The sequence below is a fragment of the Lissotriton helveticus genome, chromosome 11, assembly GCF_964261635.1.
Source record: "Lissotriton helveticus chromosome 11, aLisHel1.1, whole genome shotgun sequence".
Taxonomy (NCBI): Eukaryota; Metazoa; Chordata; class Amphibia; order Caudata; family Salamandridae; genus Lissotriton; species Lissotriton helveticus.
In genome coordinates, this window is record NC_136072.1 from 527,220,859 (window position 1) to 527,248,793 (window position 27,935).

Here is a 27,935-nt window from a genome sequence, read left to right on the forward strand (position 1 = left end):
GGCAAATTACAAGTGAAAGTAACTGTGATTTTACCAAATGCACATTCCTAGCATGTTCATCTATTTTGCAAATCGGCCTTGGCGTGGTGATAACTCAGCATTATCTAAATACATTCCTAATAGTTAAACATTTATTTTTGAATATACAATTATTAAGTCCTATTAAAACATAGAGGTTCTGGACAGTTAATGACTGCAAAAATGGTTTGCCACTTGCTGTTTATTTTTTATTCTAGCTAGCCTGCAACAAGCTCCAGAGCTCAGATGTGTGGAATGTTTATCCTAACACTGCTGATCAAGCTCTTGGGCTCAGCCCTATATAATATTCATTCAAACAATGTTCGGCAGGATCCCTGGCAAAACTCTGTTTAGTGTTTATGTTAAATACTTTCCTCAGGTTTTTTGACCAAATCCTAATTTAAAAAAAATCACATTACATGCCTTAGCTTAGACTTATGCTATAACGAGCCATTTTTGGGCCTCTTTAAATTCTAAAGATGGCCTTTGTAGGACATTACTCATTTTTGAACGGTTAATGATGTATATTTAAGAAACCGAGCACTTTTTAAAAACTTCAATTCACATATCAATTTATTAAATGGAATTGGACTCCTTATTGGTCTGTGTATTAATCCTATCTCCATCTGACGCCCTACCTTCTGGTCTGAATTTGCTTCATGCAGTTGTGTATCAAGAACCATTGTTTTTTTTCTAAATAGCTAAGAGAGGAGCTTTCTACTAGGCCTATTGGACAAAAAGAGCATGCCTTTAACACCGAATCCAATAGAAGGATGCTGTGTATTGGGTAGCCTTCACAGGTGACTCACAGGCTCTGCTCTTAACCACAGCTTTTGACCGAAATAGCTGGCTGGCTATCCAGACAGAACACTAAGCACCTATAGTTCTGAAAACAAGTTTGCGATGGGGACCCACCTTTGAACTTCAGATTTAGTCATTTTATTTATTAATCTTCTAGAACAACCATAACACCTACAAATAGCACAGAGGGTGTTAAGACTACATGATGCAGTAACCAGGTTAGAATTGTTCCTATTGTTTTCATTACTTATGAATTGCTTTGATGCATTACTGTTTTTTCTGTGTGGTTATAATTCATATTATATGCACTAGGTTAGGATTATAAAGTAAACATTTGAATGCATATTCCGTGTGTAGGGACTTTGAAGAGTGTTATTCCTTTATGAAAGAGGGCTTGGGTGTCCACCAACTGTCCCTGACCCATCTTATGGGCCTGATTATCACCAGAAAAAAAAACTTTTATGCAGAGTTGTTCAGTGGTTTGTGTATTGGTTGCTAGTTAAACTGGTTTTCTGATTCACATTTCCACAATGACTGTGTCGTTAGTGCCCTTAGTGTCATGGGGTCAAAAATCCGAACCCTGCAACTCTAGTATGGGCCTAGAGAATATATTGCAGTTTTTTTTTTACCTCTCATTGTTTGAGTTCTCTACATTTCTGTCTTACTCTTCCTCATGTCTCCCCGTTTCTTCCTTTGTTGGCTCTCAGAATGGCTTTCCTTTATCCCTTTGTAACACTGTATATGTGTCCTATAAAACACAATCTGATTGAAATACTAAACTGCCCTATTAGGATTCCCAACTGTGACATGTAGGTTACAAGAAGTGCTCTGCAGTAGGTATTTTAACCACTTGAGCTAATTTCATAGAAATCGGTGAATGGCACTCCCATTTGATGATTATTTCAATTTGTTTTAAAATTTGAAACAGTTTCAATGTTCTCTACCAATATTACTGTATCAGCGACCCTTAAATATATAAAAGCATTGGCAAAGATAATAGTTGGGCAGCCAAAGCCAGAGCTATTTTCTAAGGCCATGCTTGGCTCAATTATACATTTCCTCGATTAAAGGTTACTTTGTTAACTTGCCAATTCTGAAACCAGTAATTTTCTGTTCTTAAATTTTCAGTGTTAACATAAGACTATTACTCCAATACCAAACCTAACCTTTTCATATTTGCCTTTGATCTGTTAGCCTAGTGTTGAAGTTTCTAACATGAGCATTAAGGAAATAATCATTACTGCATCTTCTATCTGATGACGAAATCTACAAGACCCTGTAATCGAACATATTGTACCAATATTGCTCTTCATTTTCACATGATCCAATAAAAGGTATTAGAACCTGAGACATTTGAAGTAGGTGAATTTGTAAATCCAGGCATAGAATCTTGTGGCTCTAGCCACCTGACTATTGAGAATAGGAGGCCACCTCAGTATCTTATTGAAGACATTCTTAGTGAGAATACGCCTTTCCTATGTGTACTTTCAGTAGATATTTGCTTGACTGATCACATACCTATTTTTCATATCTTGTATTGTAGACCTTTCATAGCAACCAGAACCTCAGAAACTTCTACAATGTCCTCTCAACCAACAGAGATCAAGTGGGCTTGGAGTTTGTGTCCACTATGGAAGGTGAGTCCCGACACATATACTATGCTCCTCATTGTATCCATAAAGAAGCGCCTGATCCTGCCTCATTGCATCACTTTGGCTCCAATTAGAAAGCTGACACACCCAAATAGTCCTTGGTATTTTACGGCATGAACATGGGAGACCCCACACTTTTTCCATTGGTGGTTAGCGTACCATTGCCTATATTTTACTGCCCTCTATAAACCTATGACTTTATAGCACACACTTTTGACAAAATGGAGACTGAAACAGAATGTTGTAAATGTATTTGCCCTGATCACTGTGTTTTAATGAGAAGATAAGCAAAGATTAGAAGGCTTAATACATTTATTTCGAAATATGTTGTTTATTTTCGATTGAGAAGTCTTATGTGGGTGGGGGGCAAGATGACGGCTGCTACTCTGGCCGAGTAAACTGGTCATAGCGCTTCTCCCTGCCTGGATGCCCTGCCGGTGCAATAGCCCATAAACGAGAGGATTAAACGGATGTAATCCGCAGCTTTGGAAACAACGACTTTCTTTTTCTTACCGTTCGTAGCGGGATGCTGCGGTTGCCTGTGAGAAATCGACGCCGCCCTTCACAGCTGATCCCGGCTCCGTGGCGTCTGCTCTGCAGCGGCTTTGCTATCGCACGGCGGCTTCAGCAGTTCCATCTGCTCTGCTCGCAAAACGCCGTGATGCCCTCCGAAGGGGCTATCAAAGAACCAGCCTCGGATTCCCGCAAAACCTCTGGTGCCCCAGCCCCCATCCACACAGGTGGCGCGCTCAGCCGACAGAGCAAAGAAGGCTCATGCAGATATTCCACCTGCCAAAAATCTTAAAAACGCTAAAACTGTACCAGTTCCTGCAATGTTCCAGACACGGGCTGCCAGTACTAATAAAACCCCTCAGACCCCTCACAGCCCAGCGACAGCAAAGACTCGACAGCCAACAGCTTCTACATCCACTAAAGCCCCCACAGCTGCAGCGGGTAAGATGGATGTTGTCTCTCAGACACCATCAGTAGTCGCACCGTTAAATGTTACAAATGGGGGCTCAGTAGGCATTGTACAAACAGATTCGGGGTATCTGACGCTTATAATTCTGGAACCTTGACTTGCACTGAATCCACAATGGTTTTATCTGCACAGACCCATGGCCTTCTGGGAGATGTAGTCCCTCTGGCGCAGATTCCTCAGAATCACTTATTCATAGACTCACTTGCAGCGCTCTCTTTGCCGCCACCTAGTGTCCACACACATGTAGAGGCTATCCAAGCTCCCTTGCCACCAGCCTCAATAAATACTGATGGGGACACAGACGGTGATAATTTTTTCTCTCTATCGGAACATACTGGTTCTTCCGTGGACGATAATGGTTTAGATAGGAACTGGACGGACGACGAAGATAGTGTAACGGGGGACTGGCGCACAAATGAGGTTTTGAATTCTGCGGCTATCTCAAATGTCTTATCTACAGTTCGTAAACTGCCTCAAGATCCAGATCAGGTGATTGGCTCCTTAGCCTGGGACTATTCATATACAATGCAGCCGGGTGCTCAATCCAACCTTTTAGAGTCAGCCCTTAAGATTCCTGACCCTAGCCTGGGGGCACCCTCGCGGGAAATGACGCTGGCAATAATTTATCAAACAATCATTGCCCATCGGGAAGAGACCCGCCAGGAAAGTGCCTGTGCGCAAGCAGCTTGCCGCAGGGTCCAGAATTCACTACGTAGAGTTATCAAAACCTGTGCAGAAACGGCACCTAAGGTAGCCGAAGCAGAAACTCGCATCTCGACTTTGGAGGATGACATGTCTACCCAGAGGAATGCTATTGAGGCAATCCAAGCGTATAGGGGAGATGTTCAATGGAAGCTTGTGGACATGGAAAATAGGGCCCGCAGAAACAATTTGAGGATTCTGGGGGTTCCGGAAGGCATTGAGGGAACTAATATTCGCCGATTTGTGGTGGAGCTATTCACGGAAGCATTCCCTGAAGTGAAGGAATGGGACTGGCAAATGGAAATTCAGCGCGCCCACCGGTTTCCGTTCAAGCCTAAACAGCACTCTGGCCAAACATCTAACAGACCTCGGGCTATCTTAATATCTCTGCTCAATTTCTTGGCCAGAGAGAAGCTGTATGATTTAGCGAGGCCGGACAGACCGAGATCGGGGAAGGGGTGCCAATTTTATGTCAGGCCAGATTTCTGTAAATATCAATGTGGACTAGCTTAGTTTAAAGGGAGGGGGGATTTAAGTGACTCTGGTACGTCAGACAATAGACAGGAAAAAGCAATGTTTTCCTTATAAAGCCCTCACCCACCGACCTAGTCGGTGGCATGCTTCATCATCGGGCCCACCACAGTGGCACCGAATGTGCCCCGGGTGTGCTACAACGCCAGGTGACTGCGGAGCTGGTATATTGCTGCGTGTGCAGTGAAGGAGTGAGAAGTGAGAGTTTAAAAAGCTATACAGGAGGTCCCAGCACCCGAGGGTTAACAAGTATTTAATAAACTGGGCCTCTGTTAGCTGTTTAAAAAGGCAAAAGGACAAAGTGGAGTGTATGATGACCTCCCGTGTCCAGTGTGGTCTACATGTTTCTGCCAGTGCCTTTTATATTATAAGCTGGCTTTCCTCAGGACCAAAGTGTAACGTGATAATGTGCAAGTTAAATAATAATAAACTATATTAAGTGTTTGTGTCAATTCTTGACTATGTGTCGCGCTCGCTAAGGCGCTGTAGCTGTTAGAGGGGGATTCCCTCAAGCTTTTTCTGTTATTTCTTGGTAAAAAGCCTCATGGGTCGCCATGCAGAGAAAGAGACCGAGTAGTTCGGTCTGGTTCCTCCTTGGACCTAGTCGTCCTTTTACTTACCTGCCGCCACCGCCGAGAGTCACACCACACCAGCAGTCCACTCAAGGAAGCCGCCCACCGCCGAGAGTCACACCGGGTACAGCAAACCGCGCCGCCGCTCCGGGAGGACCACAACTCCCGGCAGGCACCGCGGCGGCGCGACGGAGTGACGCGGAACGCGCCAGCAGGGCGCAGGGCGCAGCGACAGCCCGTTAAAGGGAGCAGGAGACCGGCAAAGCGGGGGGAACTACTTTTACTTACCTGCCGCCACCGCCGAGAGTCACACCACGCCAGCAGTCCACTCAAGGAAGCCGCCCATCGCCGAGAGTCACACCGGGTACAGCAAACCGCGCCGCCGCTCCGGGAGGACCACAACTCCCGGCAGGCACCGCGGCGGCGCGACGGAGTGACGCGGAACGCGCCAGCAGGGCGCAGGGCGCAGCGACAGCCCGTTAAAGGGAGCAGGAGACCGGCAAAGCGGGGGGAACTACTTTTACTTACCTGCCGCCACCGCCGAGAGTCACACCACGCCAGCAGTCCACTCAAGGAAGCCGCCCACCGCCGAGAGTCACACCGGGTACAGCAAACCGCGCCGCTCCGGGAGGACCACAACTCCCGGCAGGCACCGCGGCGGCGCGACGGAGTGACGCGGAACGCGCCAGCAGGGCGCAGGGCGCAGCGACAGCCCGTTAAAGGGAGCAGGAGACCCGCGTCGCGGGACGCGAGCGGGACGCCCGGGGCGAAGCCCGGGCAAAGGGCGGGCCCTCTTGGGCCCTCAGAGGCCCGCGGAGCCTGGCCTGGGCCAGACACTTTGCCCGCTTGCAAGTAGCCAAAGGACATCGAGACTGCATAACTGTAAGTTGGCTAAATCATGCTATAACATACCATTGTGAGTCCCTGAGTCCCTTTTCGCATCAAGATTTGTACTGGGTATTTGGCCGTAAGCATTATCTGCTGTATAGTGGGTTATTTAGTGGGCTTGTCATGAACCATCCAGAGACCAGAAGCATGGCAGCCGCTGGGGCAAAGAAACTAACTGGTACCTTAGACGATTTTATAGTACGCACAAATGCGCTTATTGATGAAGGGATCATACTGATGGACAGAAGGGTGTCCCAAGATTTAGCCATGGCAAAGCGTTCCTCTCTGGGCCACATTGCACAAGCTTGCACACCTAACAGTGTATCCGCTCCAAAAACACTCGTAATGGTACATAAGGACCAGGGTTGTGACTTACCAGCATCGCAGGAAGGCTTGGAGGCAACCCCAAATCTCTCCTTGTTGCTGGAAAACGGCCTGGCTGCAACTGAGAATGAACATACAGCTAGTACCCTAATTGAAAGGGGGAGGAAGGAGGGGGCTATCCCTAAACAAAAGATTATTAAACAACAGCCCATTAAAATGACCACTCGAAATGGGAAAAAAGCCCAGGCTAGCAAAATCCTTGACCCTATTCAGTTGGCTCCGATTCCTTTGAATGTGAGCACCAACCTAGATGCTCACCCCATTATTAATGACACCGTAGGTGGGCCACGGGTAAGCGTGGGCATAACACTAAGTCTGCCAGATGAAACCATCTTGGATAGTAGCTTGGAGGAGATCTTGGAACTAAGTGGGGTAGTTGATAATCAAGCTGGAGGGGGCGAGGACAGTAGTAGCCTAAGCATGGGTAATAATAACATCTATGCTATGCTAAAAACTCTTTTAGAACCTATCGAGGTGAGGCTACGCTGTCTGGAAAAAATACTGTCTAACATCCATAAAGATATTAGTGCACCTAGCTTCAATCCGAACAATAAAGTTCCACAAAAAAACCCAACTATGAACAGACCACCCACAGCTGCTAAAAGCGATGTTACCACTAATCCACCTCCAAAATCCATCACTAATCCACCCCCAATACCTACACCATCATCTAAAAACCCAACTTCAACTGACAAAGTAGTGCCACTCACACAAACCCCCAAGGATAAAGTTAATGTTGAAAAAAGGGAGACACGTAGAAACATACATTTACCGCCAGAAGCCTCACCATATGTTGTGGTCCTTACCGGAGTCCCCCAACTTGACAATAAATCAAATGAAAATAATGGGGGACTTGTAAATAAGTATTTCAAAAAGAGAGACAGGGAGAGTAAGCGGACACTCTTGTTCCCCGGTCAATATTTCATAAGCAAAAGAAGAGTGTCCATGAGAAAGGACTGCGCCAATCACAGGAGCATTAGAACATCCTCACTGGGATGTTAAAGAAAGCCCTCACTCACCACCTAGTGATGACATGCTTCATCATCGGGCCCCACCAAAGAGACCGAATGTCTCTTTGGTGTGCTGCAACGCCAGAATTACTGCGGAGCGGGATGGTGAGTAGAGGGCGTGTTGTGTGCAAAATTATACTAGTGAGTGATGGAGGTTAAAAATGTCAGTAGTGTATCAAAGAAAAACTTTATTAAATGATCACTAAAGACAATGAAATTAAAAATTATGTGAGGGACCAGTCCACTTTAATTGAGTGGTGGGTTCCTACAATGTTGTCGACATGTTTCTTGCCATTGAAACGGTGTTAATTTACCCGGCAATTCTTCAGGACTGGGTGTGTGATAAACCCCGGCGGTATGAGCACGCTAAGGCCCACCCTAACCTAGGGACGTGAAAGTGAAAAAAATTAAATCAAATAGTGTCAAAAAGTGCAAAAAATTAGGAATAGAGACTTATCCCTAATTACTCCTGGTTTAGGAGGCTTCTACTGATCGTTTCTGCACTTTCTGGGTGTTATGAATAAACACCATGGGTCTCAGGAGGGGGGTGGAAGCGTATTCGGCACACCGCCCTCGACGCTCGGCACCCGTGGTCCACCTACGTCGCCCTCAGACTGGACCCCGACTTTCACGTCCCTAGGTTAGGGTGGGCCTTAGCGTGCTCATACCGCCGGGGTTTATCACACACCCAGTCCTGAAGAATTGCCGGGTAAATTAACACCGTTTCAATGGCAAGAAACATGTCGACAACATTGTAGGAACCCACCACTCAATTAAAGTGGACTGGTCCCTCACATAATTTTTAATTTCATTGTCTTTAGTGATCATTTAATAAAGTTTTTCTTTGATACACTACTGACATTTTTAACCTCCATCACTCACTAGTATAATTTTGCACACAACACGCCCTCTACTCACCATCCCGCTCCGCAGTAATTCTGGCGTTGCAGCACACCAAAGAGACATTCGGTCTCTTTGGTGGGGCCCGATGATGAAGCATGTCATCACTAGGTGGTGAGTGAGGGCTTTCTTTAACATCCCAGTGAGGATGTTCTAATGCTCCTGTGATTGGCGCAGTCCTTTCTCATGGACTTGTAAATAAAACAATACATTGGTTAAATGATAACTACCCTCTCCCACCAGCCTTTAAAAGCAACATCCTTATGGTCGAAAGGGCTCCTTGGGTGGGGTATAATAGTAATAAAAAAAGGACGCTTGGTGACTGCGTGGTGATAACATTTGAAAATCCCCGCACTGCAGAATTTATTACATCGAGGCCCCCAAGAAATTATGGGTTGTCTATTGTGGCTAGGTCATTATCCTACTTTTACCCTGAGGGTGAACAACCAGATAATAGGTGGAGCTGGACCAGGGACAAACGACACCTTGGTGGTAATACTGGTGAGGCTTCTGCTAATAACTACCTCAACACACAGTGGAATGGGAGGCATGAAGATGGTTGGAACACTGTGAAACATAAAGGGAGGGCTCCTTATTTTAATCCACAAGGTTATGACCCAGGATGGACAGGCAAAATGCAATTTCCTCCGTTTTTCCCGTGTTACAACCGGTTTGACTGCTTGGAAGCAGTGGACTGACTCCCTAAGTTCAAGGAAGATGACCGGCTGCTTAACAATCCTGTGGGTATGGGTTCCATAAGTTGTCTGGGGTCTGAGGAAACTAAGTTCAAGGAAGATGAACGGCCGCTTAACAATCCTGTGGGTCTGGGTTCTATAAGTTGTCTGGGGTCTGAGGAAACCCCAGAAATACAGGTGGGGGATGAGTCTATACAAGGGAGCCTGGTCAGAAGACTAGGGAATACTGTAGATATCTCACCTGTAGGAAAAGATTACTGTAAGGTGCTCTTTTGGAACGTGGCCGGGTTAAAACAAAAGATTACCAACCCAACCTGGGGTGAGGCCATTACCGACGTGGGAATATTAGCCCTTCAAGAAACTTGGGCCACCAAGCCGATACATCTTAATGGCTATAAAACTTACTTTACCCCGGCGGTGGGTGGGGTATACGGGAGACCTAAGGGGGGGTTGATTGTATACATATCTAATCTCCTGGGATACGATAAAATCTCCTTTTCCCCTGGATCCAGTTACTATAAAAAAATAGTGATATACACAAGGAAGGGTCCTAAGGTGGTTCTTTTCAATTTTTATAATAACTGTCCAGATAGCATGATTAAGGACGTACTTGACACTCTAACTTCAGAAATGCAAGACGAATTCGATAAGAGCAAGAGGGCTGAAGTTATGTTATTATGGGGGGGTGATTTTAATTGTACTCTCTGCAAAAAGGGCCAAAAGGGTATTTGTGGTTTAATGCTGGAACAAGATGTCAATTTGACGCATGTTGAACATACCCTACTAGGCGATTCATTAAATGAGATGATTTTTAACTTTAATTTTGGATTTTCTAATGAGTTAGCACACCAGACTACGACATTTGTCCCAACTTTTGTTGGGCGGGGTGCCTCATCTATTATTGATTTTAGTTTATGTACACTTAGCTCCGCGAGCAGATTGATTAGTGCAAACATCATGGACTTACCACTGAGTGATCATCTGCCACAAGTATTAAAAATGGAGAACCTATTTGTCGTAGAGGATATTAGAGAATGTCCGAACCAAATGGTTCAGGACGTGAGGTTGGTTGCCCAAAATGGCTACAACCTTAAATGGAGCAGACTGGTCCCGGATGATTTCCAGTATAAAATATTGAGTAAATGTATGAGTAGTTTCTCGATCTGCCTAGATGTACACGCAGAGAACCGTGATATAATAACACATTTTAATATCATCTCTAGTACAATTAAGGAAGCTTTGTGGGTTGAAAGGAAAAATTCCCTAAAGTCCAATAGGAAATGGTTTGATAGGAATTGCACCAGAGCCTTAACAAAGCTCAGACATGCAATTCATAAAAGACCACGGGACGTAATCCTAATTAGAATTGCAAGGAAGAACTATAATTCAGCATTGAAGGATAGGAAGGCCTCGATAAAAAGAGAGGCTTGGGACAATCTATGCGCTGCCTCTAATTCAAAGGATCCGGCTGCTTTTTGGAGGGTTATTAATACCCCCCTTCTACATGAACAAAAAGCACGCATGGAAATTGCCATCACAGAAGATGAGTGGGTGGCTCATTTTTCCTCTCTTTATAAGGTTGTGGAACCAACCCCTGAAACAGGCCAGGATGTGGGGTTGCTAAATTTAGATACATCGAGAACTTTAATTGTAACCCTTCCTGAAGTTATAGCAAGCTTGAAGGCGACCAAGGGGGGCAAGGCAGCAGGACCAGACGGTATACCAGCCGACCTCTATAAGGCTAACACCGAGTTATGGGGGCCACTGTTGGTTCAGCTTTTTAATGCCGCTCTGGAAAATAGCCTAATTCCTACCTGGTTTACTTCGGTAATAGTCCCAATCTTCAAGAAAGGGGATAGGCTAAGTTGTACTTGCTATAGGCCAATTTCCTTATTGGACTCTTCTATAAAAATTTTGGGGAGAGTGATTTTAGCCAAATTGCAAAGCTGGGCTGAGGATAATGGGGTTTTAAGTGATTTCCAATTTGGGTTTCAAAAGGGTTTAGGGACCATAGAGCAAGGTCTGAATTTATTCACCTTGCAACAGAAGTATATAAAGGTTAAAAAACAACGTCTATACCTCACCTTTGTTGATTTAACATCAGCTTTCGACTGTGTGTCACACACTAAATTATGGTCAATTATGGCCGAATTGGGGGTAGACAATGCCATTATATGCTTCTTGAGAGAGCTCTATTCCGGGGCCACTGCTAGTGTCAGATACGGGAATAATGGCGAATGCAGCCGACAATTTGGGATTGGTCGGGGTGTGCGCCAAGGGTGTGTCCTAGCCCCCTTCCTATTTTTATTATATATAAATGGAATGGAGAAGCACCTCGTACAGGACGGCAGAGACATGCCTATGGTGAGAGGTAGGCCTGTCCCTGCACTGATGTACACTGATGATGCTGTTCTGATGGCACGCACACCAATGGCCTTACAAACTTTGGTTACAGCCTTTAACACTTTTATGCTTGGTTTAGATTTGAAAATCAACTGTTCTAAAACCTTATCCATGTACTGTGGGCCTAGAACAAACAAGCACCTGAAGCCAATCTTTATAAACTCCAACCCCTTAGAAAGGACCCCTACTTTCCCTTACCTGGGGATATTGTTCCATGAAAGTGGCTCATGGACTACAGCAATCCATGCTAGATCTTTGTTATTTTCTAAGACCATTATGGCCCTAAAATGCTTTATGAAAAAATTAGGTAAAAAACCCATTAAGGGGGATTTTAACTGTTTATAATGCGACCTGTATATCTGTAGTCACCTATGGTGCAGGATTATGGGGGTATTCAAATACTAGTGCGATTCAGATCATGGAAAACAAGTTTTTATGCCACATTCTGTCCGTACCCCAAAGTACCGCAACGATGATATGCCATGCTGAATTGGGAACACCTTATGTTACCGATATTATTAAAATTCAGCCAGTCCTTCTTTGGCATAGGGTTTGGACAAATGATGAATGTGTTGTCAATCGGGCTATTTTAGAGGATATCATGGCATTGGACAATATCAGTGATTTTAAATGGATAGGCTACGTTAGAAACTTCCTTGAAAAAATAAGTTGCCTCCAATACTTTGAGGACCCACAATCAATGGAATATATCTCCAGAAGAGATTTGAAAAATCTGTGTATGGCGTACCTCAGGGAAAATAGACTTATTGAAGAGGCGAGAAAAAGGACTGTTTCCGTCCACCAGGGGATTCTATGTGGAGAAAAATTGCAGCCATATCTTTCATTGCACATGTCCAATCATGAACGTTACCTTTTGACCCGTTTTAGATTGAATATTGTATTTAGGACATTATCGTTCCCCGTGATGAATTGTTGGTCGAAGGATTTATGTCTTTGTCCATGTGATGATGTATCCCAACAATCCGATATACACATATTATTCTTCTGTAAATTTTATACTCTTCCTCGAAAGAAACTCATCATCCCTATCCTCACGGATTTAAATGTATATAGATGCCGCCTAGCGTTTACAGAGTGCCAGAAAATGGAAACTGTTTTTATGGTTGCCTCAATTGCAGAATTTTTAAAATTAGTTTTTAAATGTCGTAAATCAATTCATACAGACTGATTGTTTTTATTGTATATATGAACCTAATTTTGCTGTTTTCCTTTTTTGTGATTTTTAAAAAAAGTTTACTCTACCTCTTGTAAATTGTACCTTTCATGCTACTTTCATGGTTATTTTGTTTTTAACCGAATAAAGTAATTTTGAATCCTTTGACTATTATATGCTTTCCTTTTATCTTTGACTTCCTCTGGACTTTTCCTTTTAACTGCCTCGATCAAGGCTGTTTTCGCAGCACGGCATTTCTTATTATACCAGGGTTTCCCTGCTGGTTTTGCATTTACTGTACCAGTCCCTTTTTTTGGTCTTTTTGTTAAAAGGTCTACCAGTTGACTAAAGAGGAGCCTATGTAAGTTAATGAATTCCCCAGGTTCACATCTTAATGGGCAATAAGATTCAAATGTGTTTACAAAAGTATGATAAATATTGGATAAGAGATCCTCTTTTTCCAATACATATGCCCACTTAACAGCCCTTCGATTATTGCTGACTATGATGTTATCTTGTATAGGCAATTGAACTTGTGTAACACCTTCCTCTATATTACCCATCCCCTTTAGTAAACTTTTAAGAAAGCTGGTTTCCAGAGGGTTGTGGTCGCTATCAAATCTTTCTTTGACCTTTAAGTCAATTGTATATGGCCACATGTCAAAAGAAATGATAACATAGTCTAAATTGCTTTTGTAGTCTCGCCTCTTGAAAGTAGGAACTTTTGGGCTATCAGATGGCATACGCCCATTACAGGCCCTTAGGCCGTGGGTAGTTAATAGCCTAGTGATCTGAAGGGCTAATGTAGTCCCAGCTACAGTTCCGTTTTCAGTCAGGAGAGGTATCTTATTGGCCATGTCCTCGTCTTCAAACAGGTTGGCCATACCCGTAATAGGTTCATAATTACAATTCAGGTCCCCGCATAGGATTACACTTGCGCCTGGCTCTAAGGTGTCCATAAAAGTCTCTAATTTTTCAATACATGGTGACACCTTATAGGATGGATGAGGACTATTATACACATTTATGAGGTTAATTACCCTTTTGTCCTCAGTTGTTAATTCCAATCCAAGGATATCTAAAAAATTGGTGTTTAACATTTTTATACCGATATTGATAGATACACTGATCCATATGAGTAGGCCTCCTGAGGCTCGACCTCTACTTGAGGGCACAGCCTCAATTTGGTAGGTTTTATATCCCACTCTGTGGACCGGGTCAGTGGCCCATGTCTCCTGTAGCATACAAATATCAAAAGTATTCACATAAGTATTCCAATCAGGATCACATATTTTTGCACGTACCCCCGCTACATTCCATGAAAGTAATGTAGCTAATGTAACGTTTGACCCACGATTGCCTACTCGAATAAAAGAAGACGGTCTGCTGTTGGCACCGACCCCAATTGCAACATCGGTATTTTCTGCCATCAGAGAACTACTTCCTTCTACCTCCTTGTCTCCGACAGTGTTACAGTTGATTACACATCCGCCCCCTCCTCCCCTGTTCAATAAACTTCAATCACATTCCTCCAAACCACTGAATACACCAAACCTATTTGATAACTCCAGCGGCGTGAATGGTAATGAGTGAGCCATTCCCCTGTGTTCACTTATGATATGTCTCGGGGGTACGGTATTCCATCCAGATATAACAGTGGTTGGAGCTGTTTGGTACATGTGAACAGGATTTCTAGCTTGCTCCATATTGAAAAAATAATTGTCAAAGAGAGCTTTACTAGTTGCCAGTTGGTGTGGAAGTACTATTGATCTTGGATAAAAGTAGGTTAGAGGTCGCGGTATGATACAGTTAATCTCATTGCCATGAGGCCAGGACAGAATGTATTGTACTGCATTTTTGTCTCTAAAGTTTACCACGACCACGTCACCCCCATGTCCTTGGGTCTTCCGCCTAACCATGGCAAACGTCGAACATGTATTATTTCACCATTTATATTACTGGCCTTTGGTCGATGTGTCGTTAGCCAGTGCATGATCTTATTCTTAAGTTGAAAAAAACCTTCCCACTTGTTTCCTGCTAATACAGGTACCCCAGTGAGTACCACCACATAAGGTATGGCTTCTGGCGGGAGATCTGTAGGTAGTCTCCTGCCTTGGACTCCACTTGTATATCTTGCTTCATCCGCCTCCATTCTTGGCTGCCCATTCAAAGAATTCCCTAGCCAGATTTTTATCAACCACAGTATGCGGAATACGGTTCAGGGTGGCAGCTGATACTGGTGCTAGTGTTTTAGCCTGAATTTGTTTTGGATTAGGGTGATGTTTGGATGCAGATGAAGTACTTATGGGCTTGTTTTTAGTTGCAGCTGGTATAACTGTTTTCAGGTTGTCACAAGGGGTGGTAGTAGTAGGTGTTGCCGCGACGATGTCAGATGAAGGAATGTGCGACGATGTTGATGCTTGGCTGGGGATTGTTGCTATTATTGGACCTTTCGTTCCTGTGGTCCTAGAGGCGATACTATGTATGGCCAGGTCTGCCTCTATTCTTTCCAATCTTAACTCCACTCCTTTTAATCTTTCAACTATGGCCAGCGTGTAACTCCTCACAATAAGTTCTATGTTATCTAGTAAATTGCTAGAAGGAATAGGTCAGGTGTTTTTTACATTTGGAGCAAGTCCAGTATTATGCTCAGAGACCAAATGAAGAGTAGATAATGGAGGAGCTGAACATTTTAACATTGATTCTGCAGCTTCCTGCGCAACTAAGGTTCCTGTGACTTCAGTGCAAATAGGATTAGCCTTCCTCCCAAACTCAGAATGGCTCAGTTTTGGTTTGGTTGGATCCAATCTGTGACGTCTCTTTTTTGTAGGTGGCGGACCGTGGTTTTTGTGTGGTAGAGGCCTTAATATTTTCCCTCTTACTATCTTCCCTGGCCTAACTGTAGGTGATATTATAATCTTGGATCCATTAATAGTGACAGAGGGATCATGAGAAGTAATATCTGAGTCAGTTTGTGTGGGGCCAATAGAGGGTGCTAAGCACTCCCTTAACAATAGTGGCACACTGTCCCCCGTTAATATAGCGTCCGTGGTATCAATACTCATTTCATTGTATGCTGTAGAATCAGGCGTAGGTTCAGACAGTGCCCTATTCTTAATTCGCTCAATAGAACGGCGTCGGTCAGCCCGGCGCTCGGCTAATGAAAGGTCTTTGGATCCCTCAAGGGTGGCTTTAGAGAAGTAATTGTCTAAGGTGCCATTCACCAAGCCCCCTGTTTTGTCAGAGACGATGGCTGAGGGGGAACTACGCGCAGTGGTAGACATTGGAATAGGTAGCAATGAGACCAAGTTTCACACGACTTACTTCTGATGGGAATACACCGCCAAGAGGTGCGGCCCAGCCCAGCCTCTTCTGGCCTCTGAGGGCCACAGAGGGCCCGCCCTTTGCCCGGGCTTAGCCCCGGGCGTCCCGCCCCGCGAGGCGGTTCCACTCCTGTTGATATAGATGGTAGGGCGGGTGTGGGCGGGGCACGCAGGGGGCGCTGACCGGATGTTGCTTGGTCAGGCAGGGACTCCTGGGAAAGTGAGTCCCTGCCGCGCTACTCCCCCGCAGCCTCTCTACACCACTGATGGTCCTCGGGCTCGGTTGAGCAAGCAGCTGGCAGCGTTGGTGAGATGGTCCTCCCCCGAAGCGGCTTCCGCGCAGTGGGAGTGGCGAGGAGAGAAGGTCGGCGAAGGTAGGAGGCGAGGGAAGGCAAACAAACAGAGTGTCCCCGCAGTGTCAGAGTTAGCGCAGAAGGCCAACTTTTGTATCTCTTTAGAACCATCCCATTAGAATTTGCCCAGACTAGCATGGCCAGGGTAGAGAGATGCTGTAATAAATTTTTATGGAGCTACCGTCAGCCACGAAGGGCCTTGAGATGGATGCAGTTGCCTGTGGATAGGGGAGGGTGGTCACTCCCCAATTTGATGCTTTATAACTGGGCAGCCCTATTACAACATCTTTCTGTTCCACTCTTTAGGGACAGAGCAGTACTTCCAGTATGCTGCAGCCCCTCGATTTTCGCAATTGGCCTAGGGGAGCATGTGAAAGGAACGCTATTAACAGTTCTTGAACCTAGTTACTATAAAAAAAGCAAATTTAGAGTTATCATGGCTATGTATTCGGTTTGGAAGAAGGTACGGGGGAAATGGTCAAGCCCTAATATTAACTATTACACACCCCTCGCAGCAGCTAGATTATTACCACCTATCTTCCAAGACCATATCACATTTAGGTGGAGGATGCATGGTAGTTTTGGGTGACTTAGCCCAGCAGGAGAGTCTTGCCCCATTTCTCTTTCTTAAAGAGAAGTTTGCTCTGGACTCGCACACATTTTTTAAATACCTGCAGATCCGCAGTTTTTTAGACCGACTTCTGACTAAAAATCCAACTTTTTTTGTTAAAAATTTACTTATGGATTTGATTTTGAAGAAATCAAAAATAGGCCTTATCTATCAAAACCTTCTTTTGGGTCTTCCTGATGACCTACCCCACCAAAACTCTAAATGGGATAACAAACCGGGTCGGTCAGGAACCGATATCATTCATTCACTGGAGTTATCTAATATGGTTTTAACATCTGGGAGCCTGCGCTCACAATCATATATGGCTTTATTGGATCTCTACTACACCCCGGCTAAAATTTCCAAATGGGTGGGCAATGGGGCCCATAGTTGTCCGAGATGTGGCCTAGTTGCTGCTAACGATATACATATGTTTTCAGCTGCCCCAAACTTGATTTATTTATTCAAGATGTCAAAACATTTATTAATTTTAGTCTTAAAATATCTGTGGTTCTATCGCTTTAATATTCATAGCGATGTCTGTAATGCGACTATGTATCACTTCTGAATGGATTAGCCCAGATCCTCCCACGTTTGTGAATTGGAGAGCCAGGATTCTGGCCCTGCATAATTTAGAATCTGCTGTGTCCATGCGGTGAGGCAAGAGGAGGCGGGAGAGGGGGCTGCGAATTTAGGCTCCATTTGTTCATTGGCAGAATAATTGATTGGCTGACCTGGCTTAGCGGCTTGGTTAAACGCTGTAATATTGTTGTCGTGCTGGCCCGCTTCATTAACCTCTTTTTATTTGTCTACCTACCCTATGTCTATCGGCCGTCTTATTTTTTCTGCACTTTCTATTCTTTTGTAAATATAATTTTGTTTTATGGATTTCATAGTTCTCATGTTACGCTTAAATGCTATGTAATATGCAAGCTGAATAATAAAAACATTTAAAAAAAAAGTCTTATGTGTATATACAAAAATGGATATGAAACAAAACTGCATTACTCTGATGCTAGTCATTTTAATTGCAGTAACAACAGAATTCCAGCAAGCCCCAAATTCATTGAAATTGTCTCTCGTGTTGATTTTGCCAACAAAGTACTTATTCCTCCCTATACATATCAACTAGTATGTTCATCAGTTATCAAACATTTCAGAACTAATTAAACAATAGACAAAGAAACGAGCTGAGGTGGATTCCACATTGTGAAAAAGGTCCTTGCATTGTAAAACCCTTACTTGACCAGTAGATGCAGAATAGACTTTACTCTTGAGGCCTGCAAAGTCCTACAAAATATGTCAAAAAATATTACCCGAATGAAACAGTTATTTGAGAGTGTACTAGGAGTACCTATTACCAAATACAGTAATTGGAATGGGAGTTATCACCAAGCAAGTACATCAAACAGTAGAAAACTGATTTTCCCAAAGGATTTAGGGGCCCGAAAACACTGAAAAATCAAACTTACATATAAATGATTTAAAACAATATTTAGTTTGAATTTAATTTCATCATAGATTTTGAACTGACAGGCAATTCATGCCGTAACATTCCACCACTATTAGGCTATTATCAAAGTCCTTTAGATGAATGTTAGTTTCACATAACTAGTTTCCGTTGAATGAATGATTCCTCATCGCCCGTTTGCAGTTCGAAAATCCACCCTGCTCTTGCCGTCTATATTTGCCACCAGCAGAAGAGTCAGGACATATTGCATTTTCCTCATTTCATTAATGTTCAGCCATACAGTCCCACTTATCACCTGGAAGACTAGACAAGTCTACACCGTGTTACTTTTCAATCATTTACCACGTCCAATGATATCCCTGATAGCTAAAAGCATACCGACATCCCTTGCTGCACTTTTTGCAAAGTCCAGCTAGACAGAGGCATTCCATCTAATAATATGTTCGCATGTATGCCACACCTACTTGTGAGCATGATATATACACTCTCCCTTGCTCTACAAATAATTACCCCAGATGGGATTCCCTAGCCAGATAGGATTCCCCAGCCTCTCACTCCCTCCCCAGAGCCACATGATGGAAGAGCTCATCTAAAATTCTACCAAGGGAGAGATGAAGCTATAATCAGTGGTGTGGTCAACCAAATCCTTCTGTAGATTCTTACTCTAGCAATCCAACTCAGCTGCAAAATTCATTACCTTCAAAGATCATTCGGGTTGAAGGTGGATTCGCCGAGATTGAATTAAGCAGTAAAACATTCTATTGCTAGCTGACTGAAAATCAACATTAGCTTGTTTGACAAGGTGCTCCAGGAGGATGGGGGATCTATTCCCTTGCTACTAATCACAGCTGTAGTTGAAATGAAAATGTCAGCTATATTCTTTATGGGTATCTTCTCTCCTTCTGATAACTGGAAGGTGTTTAATCCTCAGTGGGACATCAGTAGGTGCTCTGGTTCCCCCTGGTCCACAGGCAGAGTCCAATAGCCATTAGGATGAACCAAATATCCTGATTAAAGTGAGTATAGACAATTTTGACCATTCCCCTTTTGAAGATATTGCAGGTTTATCAGTAGAACATCTGCTCGTACCACTTGGATTTCTTTCTCAAAAAATAAATTATTACAAGAAACACATTTTTCAGTCATAATTAATATATAAAAACTTTAAACATTGGTTTTTCTAACGAAAAAATAATTACGTTTAGCCTTTGCGAAAGATATTTAGACATGTAGTTCTTTTTTCAGTTCAAATTAATGTTTTTGGAACTAATAAAAAATGGTACTTGGTAAAAAAAATGAACTTTTTAGGAGTTTTTTAAAAACACTGCAATGCTTTTTAAAAAGTTAAAAACAAATGGCAGGTCAATTTTAACAATAAGTGGGCCTTGTTTGTTAAAAGGCACACATAGATGTTATAGCTTTCAAAAAGATTGACTTGTTTGATAAAAATTAGATTTTTAAATTTTTTTAACTTTTGTAAGGTCAGTAAAACTACTAAACATCAACCATTTGTTTTTCTTATAAATTTTTCTGATTTACTAAGACGCAACAACAAATACATTAAATCACACATAAGTTACGCTTCTCCATAGTTCTGAAAAGTAATTGTCATAACATACAGTATTTGGATACATTTTCATTAGATAAATGAATTTCATACACTAAAGAAGGATATCCTTGGGTGACCCAGTGCCGTACACCAGGCATTATTCCTTTTCAAGGAGCCAAGCGGTGCAGGAATTAGGAGTTTAGCCTACCCTTATTAAGGTTCCCCTTGTTTGGTGTATGCTCTACATTTTTGGGCACTAAAGAGGCACACTGTCTATGTTTTATGTATGCCCTTTTTAGGTCGAGCTTGGGCAGCTTGTGCGCTGCTCTGTGAGGCATGCTGTATTCAGGTAGGGACTTGGAGCTCTGCCCACTCTCCCTCAATGCTTTTCATTGGCTTCTGTCATCGTCTACTGTAAACTGTAGCTGTTCATTTGTCAATAGGCTTAGTAGTTTCTCCTTAGTACCGGCTTGTCTCATTTTGTAATCTCCCATAGCGACACCGCCTGTTATGTGTGTTGTTACTCGGTAGGCTTTAATTACTGCCTTGGAGCACTATCTTCTCAAATACCTTTGTCTTGCCTGCTGTTGCAAGCAGGACACGCTCTCTCCAAACTCATTTTTATAGCACAAACACATTTGCAATGCAATAGATCTCGCATTTGCGATAGTTTATGCTATTGGCATTGTTAATGACAATGCGTTTTATTTATATGTTTTAAAAACAACACATTAATATAATGCATTTTCATTTGCAATGCTAATAGCTCAAAGTCTCGTAAATGCGAAATCTATTGCATTGCAAATGCTTGTTTGAGAATGAGTGACAACATATTTGGGGTCACTACGCAGTTGCTGGATTCTAAAATTGCCTGTTTTGCTGACCCTCTGTTCTGCCAGCCGTACTGCTCAGAAAGTTGAACGCTCACCCCTGAAAAACTGCAGTTCACAGATTTCAGCTCAGTAAATGAAATACCATTAATTTGGATAACAGTGACACCTTTTATTTACAGTCCTTTTGGCCAGGTGTATCAAAGGGTTTTACCCAATCTGTGTCCATGGAAAAATGGGTTTGTACATTTTGCCCTTAGAAACGCCAGAAGTAAAAACAAGCTATTGTGTGGCTAAAGCACAATACTGTAAGGGTTGTGCATGTATTTACCAAAATGTTTTGATTCCTCCAGGTAAGAAGTACCCGTTTTACGGAGTCCAGTGGCACCCTGAAGTGAATCGCTTCCAGTGGAAGAAGGAATTGGCCTACCCACACTCTCCCAATGCCGTGCAGATTTCTGTCTCCTTGGCAGACTTCTTTGTGAATGAAGGTTTGTGTATATTGGTCTATATAGTGTATTATTCTTAGCTTAAAGCCTTGTCATGGTCTAACATCAACAATCATACCCAAAACAATACCTGTTATGGTTAATTTGCTTTAGAAATCCCTTCTCAGGGAACTTTCTGTAAACTACATATTTGATTGCTGGCAGGCTGAAATGACATATTAGTTTTATGGAAATTATATAGAACAACTAAACTATTGAGAAATCAGGAAACTCACACATAAGAACGTGCCTTCGATAAGCAAGCTCTGTGAGGGCACAGTTATCTCACATTACACTTGACATAGTATACAAGCTGCATGAGCCCTATGTGTCTTTAACCTTGTGCTACTTGATGATGTTGACACCTAGTTGTCACAAGTTGTCATTCTCAACAAGACCTAACTTTCACATCAAAAAGAAACAAATTTAAGGGTGTGGTGACATATTTTTGTAGTTGGTACATGATGAGGAAATTAATGCGTGCCATAAATATTGGATCTGGGTTTGTACTTGTTGATATATTATTGGGGAATTCGACCAGATACTCAATAAGCATGCATCAACCATTACGGTGGACGCAAAGGGGTGCTATTTAAAAAATATAGCTACAGTATAGTTGTTCAATATATAAAGTATTTTAAAGGCATCAAAAAGGGTTTAAGAACTGATCTAATAAACTCATATAATTTAGCCGTATAAAGGGGCATAGAAGCATTAATCCCTCCCATCAGACTTGCAGGCTCTTTGGATATTGCAGGACAAATGAAATGAAAGTGAGTTTTGTAGAGCGCATTACTACCCGGAGGCCTCGTAGCGCTGGGGATGCGTATCTCTGGGAGTTTACTGATTTACTTAGAGAAGAGGAAGGTTTTAAGGGTTTTGTGGAATTTTAAATGATTGGGCTCGCTGCGAAGCGTGGATGGTAAAGAGTTCCAAACCGTGGCAGCATTCAGGGAGAAGGAGCGTCCGCCCCACCTGGCCCGTTTGATCTTATGTGTTGTTGCCAGAAAGGCCGTGCTGGAACGCAGTGATCTTTGGGGATTGTAAGGGGTGGCGAGGGAACAGAACAGAACATTGCGGGGGCGTTTTTCCACATGGCCTTATGCATTATGCACATAGCCTTGAATTTTACTCTGGCCTGGATGGGCAGCCAGTGTAAGTTCCTCAGGGCAGCAGTGCCCGAATGCCTACGGGTCAGGCCGAGCAGTAGACGTGCTGCTGCGTTCTGAGTGACTTGCAGCTTTTTAAGAGTGCTGGTTGGTGCACCCAAATATAAAGCATTCCCATAATCAAGACGGGACAGGATGATGGCCTGGACAAATCAATCTTATTGTCTGGACTTTCATTAAACATACTTCCAAGTGTTAGCTTTATAGGCCAGACCAACAGCCTTCGCTCACCACTAATGACCAGCAAGGACACCACATTAAGAGTGACGTATCCATAAAGTTAATCTTGTTAATGAATATTTTAGTCAATAAATGCTGGTAGAATAAATAAAGATGTTGCCTTAAACTATTAAATACTTATTCCACGAAAAATGTTCCAATCATGGCTCTACCGGAGTTAATGAGGACTAAAGTTGTGTTTCGAATGGGTAACAGATTGCAAGCTCGTCACAAAGACTGGCTGAGCCAAATCAAGGCAGCACAAAGTTCACATCTGAATTATAGAGACAGTTATGGGAGGAAGGGAATTTTTAATGACATCACATGTTTAATGCAAGGCAATACCTAAATGAGGCATGAATACTGCCCAGATAGTACCACCAACAATACTTTGCTCTACTTAAGCCTGATCACATTTGAGGCATCAGTGTGGCTACCAGTGCAGTCCCAGGACCTGAGGCTAGATGTATGTTCAAACCTGCCCATATTGTTTAAAGAATATTTCTGCAGAAGGGCAGAGGCAGGACAATGAGATCATAGTTTTGATCATATAATGATTGTATTATGATAATTATAATTGTACTGGACAATAGCATCGGATGTGATAATGCCTCAAGTGAAAACCAGGGCCCAGACTTACTAACACTTGACACAACGAAGTGTAACAAGACAACCTGTTGCACTTCACTGCGCTGGGTCAAATGGAGAGAACACGAATGCACCATCATTACTAAGATACGGTATATTCCTGCTCTCTCTTTGCTGGTGCACTGAGTGCTGCATAGCACCAATGCAGGCACTCTTGTCCATGGTGCAAACGTCCCGGCATTACAGGTAGGATTGTTTTTGTGCAGGAAGGGACCCCTTCCGGCACAAAAACATCTTCAAAGTCTTTTTCCTCTTTCTCTGTGTGCTCCAGAATGCAGAACACGTAGAAAGAAAAAATAGCAATGAGGAATAAACATATTCCTCCTCGTTGCACCTGTGTTGGGATGGTGTAGCACTTTGACACATTCCCAGATTTGCTTCCATTAGTTAATCTGGGACTGCACCAACATCTGTGGGTGGATGCATGGCAATGACCACATTCCACCCAAAAACACCTTCCCAATGGTACACTAAGAAAATATCGACACCCAAAATATCCCTATACAAAAATAAAATTACCAAAATGTCGATGTCAAAAAATGTCTACATCCTATACCCTCCTGGTGCTTTTAGATCTCTCTGCCGCTTTCGATACGGTCGACCACCAGACACTGCTCAGAAGAATGAGGGAAGCAGGGATTGGGGGAGCGGCACTGCAATGGATGATTAGCTTCCTTTTTGATCGCACCCAGACTATCAATCTGGGCCCATATCGGTCCAAGATGAAAGAACTGACCAAGGGAGTGCCTCAGGGCTCATCTTTAGGCCCAACTTTGTTCAACATCTAAATTGCTCCCTTGGCCGCACTTTTAAGGAACTACGGGTTTGTCCCAATAGCTTATGCTGACGACAGTCAACTTACCTTCTCCTTCAACAAGGCATCCCAGACAGCTCAAGACTCCTTCTCTTCCGGCATGCTGGCTGTCTCACAATGGATAAGAAATAACTTTCTACAACTGAATGCCGGAAAGGCAGAAATCATGCTTTTTGTCGCGGCCCCGATATTATGGGCACCAAGCTGGTGGCCCAAAGAGTTGGGAACTATTCCTGCCCCAAAATCAACAGAAACAATTCTAGGGGTGCATCTTGATCAGACTCTCACAATAAAAGAGCATGTAGCCCATGCTTTCATACTTTGGGCCTGCTGAGAAGAGCTTTCCCCTATCTCCCTGACCCCCTGCGAAAGACTCTTATTCAGACTCTGGTGCCGAGTAATCTTGATTATTGTAATGCTCTACTGATCGAAGCTAACAAGTCTGCTATAAATCGACTTTAGGTGGTGCAAAACACTGCAGCATGTGTAGTTTTAAATGCACCTTACAGATCAGCTTTGCTCCCTCTCCTACAATAACTACACAGGTAACCAGTACGAAAATGGGTGAAGTTTAACATCTGCTGCCTGACACACAAGGCAATATGGGGAAAAGGACCCTCCTATTTGGCGGGGAGGCTCCATCATTATGTCCCAAAAAGGGACCTGCGATCACTGTCGAAATCTCTGCTCAAAATCCCCTGGATTTAAAAAACACGAACAGGAGGAAATACCTTTTCCTACCAGGCACCTTTCTAATGGAACCAAATCTATTGGCCTCAAGACAATGCCCGACCACTTGAAATTGAGAAAAGGCTCTGAAAACCGCTCTTTTTTAGATCAGCCCACTACCACAACTTCTTTTGCAAATCCACAAGCACCGAGATACCCCCCGGGGGTGATTCACGTACTATATAAGCTTATAAACATAAACATATAAAAGTACAAAAATATAGAAAAAAAATGTATGTCATAAAAATAGTTGTACAAAATATAATTTTTATATATATAATTTTTTTAATAAATATTAAATATATTAAAGAATATTTTTTTAATGAATTAGATTTAATATACAAATATAACAAATAAACATAATTTAAAAAGTTACACACACATATATAATATTTAATATATATATATATATATATATATATATATATATATATATATATATATATATATATATATATATATAATATTATTATTATTATTATTATTATTATTGACATTTATTAAGCGCACAGCTACCCCCAACGGGGTTGTCCCGGCGCTGAGGAATGCAGATCGAGGGGGAAGAAATTAGTAGCCCGAAAATAAGAAAGTTTTCAGTTTGCCCCTGAATTGAGATTCGATGTCAATGAGCCGAAGGCTGATGGGAAGGGAGTTCCACAGTTTTGATACTGCCACTGCGAACCCTCTGCCACCCTTTCTCGCAAGGCGGAATCTGGGGGTGAGCAAAAGAAGAAGGTGGTTAGACCTAAGATTAAGAGAAGATTGGACTGGTTTTAGTCTATGTCTCAGGTATTTTGGGCCTTTTCCGTTGAGAGCACTAAAAGCTAGGACCAGGGCCTTAAATTTGACGCGAGCAGTGATCGGGAGCCAGTGCAGTTTCCTCAAGTGGGGGGAGATCGAGTGTCGATAGGGGACTTTGCAGATCAGCCTGGCAGCGGCGTTCTGCACGATCTGCAGCCTGTGGAGAAGGTAGGCGGGAAGTCCCACATATAGGCTGTTCGCGTAGTCCAAGTGCGAGGTGATTAAGGCATGCGTCACTGTCTTCAATGCTTCCGTGGGGAGAAAGGGGGAGATTTTTCTTAACATATGGAGTTTCCCAAAACATGCCGACGTGACTTTCTGGATCTGGGTTTTAAAAGATAAATCATTATCGAATTGGACTCCAAGATTGCGAGCCACCTTTACCGGAGAAGGTGGTGGGTTGAGTTCCACAGGCCACCAAGTGGCGGGCGGCAAGGGAACCGTTTGATTAAAAAATGACACCTCAGTCTTATCCGTATTAAGTTTTAACGTGTTTGAGGTCATCCAGGCCACAATATTGGAAAGACAGGTTCTAAAGTTTTCAAAACCCGAGGGCGAGTGATCTCTAAGGGAAAAAATAAGCTGCGTATCGTCAGCGTAGGATATCACTCTGACCCCCAAGGACTCAATCACCTTTGCTAGGGGTGCAACGTAAATGTTAAAAAAGAGGGGGCTGAGGGCAGATCCTTGGGGCACCCCGCAGCCAAGAGGTTTCCTATCTTTAGACCAGAATGGTCGGCACCAGACTTGTTGTGTGCGGTCTGTGAGAAAAGAGGTAATCCAGGCTAGAGGGGTGCCACAAATCCCCATCTCTCGGAGTCTGTTCAAGAGGATGGCATGGGAGACCGTGTCGAAGGCTGCGGACAAGTCGAGGAGCACAAGCATGGCTACCTCTCCCCGGTCCACAGTCTCCCGCACGGTCTCCGCCACCTCCAGAAGTGCTGTCTCCGTGCTATAACCGGTCCTAAAGCCGGATTGCGAATCTTGTAGCAGATCATTGCTTTCAAAATAGTCCGAGAGTTGTTCTTGGACTATTTTTTCCAAAATTTTGGCAGGTTTAGGTAGCAAAGATATCGGGCGGTAGTTACTAAGAACAGCAGGGTCTGCCTCAGATTTTTTTAAAAGAGGGATGAGGATTGCCTGCTTCCAGGACTCCGTAAACTGGCCTGATACGAGAGAGGAGTTCCATATCGATAGAAGGGGTTGTACAATCGCAGGAGCAACTGTAGAGAAAACTTGAGCAGGCATAGAGTCTAAGGGTGAGCCTGATTTACATAATTGAAGTTTATTCAGTGCCATGTCTAGGGTGATAGGTTTGAACGCACTAAGCCTAGTGTCCTTGGGCATGAGATCGATGGGGGGTATGCCCTCTGTGTCCGGGCTATTCGCTACATTAAAAGAAGCATAAATGAGAGTAATTTTCTCATGAAAGAAATTAGATAATTTATCACAGAGTTCTTGACAGGGTTCTGTCTTATGCAGAAGGGCAGCGGGGTTGGGGAAATCTTTCACAACTTGAAAGAGTACCTTGGCTGAATTATCTGCAGATTTAATTTTACTGGCAAAGTATTCCCTCATGGTAATTTGTTTGAGTTTGTGGAAATTTTTTAGTGCCCCTCTGTAAGTTATTTTGGCGGCTGGATCATAGGAACGGCGCCAAAGGCGTTCAAGCCTTTTGCATTTACTTTTTTCTTCCCGCAACAGCTGGGAGAACCAGGGAGCAGAAGGCTTGGTTCTGGCTGAGGAGAGGACAGTGAGGGGGCAATGTTTTCAATGGCCGTAGTGAGGTATTGATTCAAATTAGCAATGTCCTCATTGATGTTCGTAGAGGGTTGCCATTTGAGCTTGGCTAAAGCAGGCTCAAGCTCCTCCAACGTTACTTTGAACCACTTTCTTCCCGTCCTCTCTATCCTACAGACCGGGGTCGCAGTAGGTGGGAGTTTAAGATTAAAAGGAATAGTGAAGTGGTCCGACCAAGTCACAGGGGGAGGGGCCAAGGTGGAGAGGCCAGGTAGATTAGTAAAAATAAGGTCTAACGTGTGACCGGCAGTATGTGTGGGACCCACAACTTTCTGAAGAAGGTTGATGCCCTCCATGGTTTCTACCAGGGAACACGCCTTTGCACAGTTACTGTCATCAACATGTACATTAAAATCCCCCAGGACAGTAAAGTGCAGGTGTTTTAGTGAGAGGTCAGCTAGGATCGTGAGTAAATCCGT

At 43.3% G+C, this 27,935-nt stretch overlaps 1 protein-coding gene across 1 annotated transcript in view; it reads left to right on the forward strand.

Moving 5' to 3' along the window:
* Positions 1-27,935, forward strand: part of LOC144791485 (gamma-glutamyl hydrolase-like) — a 144,409-nt gene that overhangs the window by 60,809 nt on the left and 55,665 nt on the right. The window contains exons 7-8 of the mRNA XM_078666179.1: positions 2,363-2,456; positions 21,202-21,339. Coding sequence (XP_078522305.1) covers positions 2,363-2,456; positions 21,202-21,339 — 232 coding nt within the window. The remainder of the gene's footprint in view (positions 1-2,362; positions 2,457-21,201; positions 21,340-27,935) is intronic.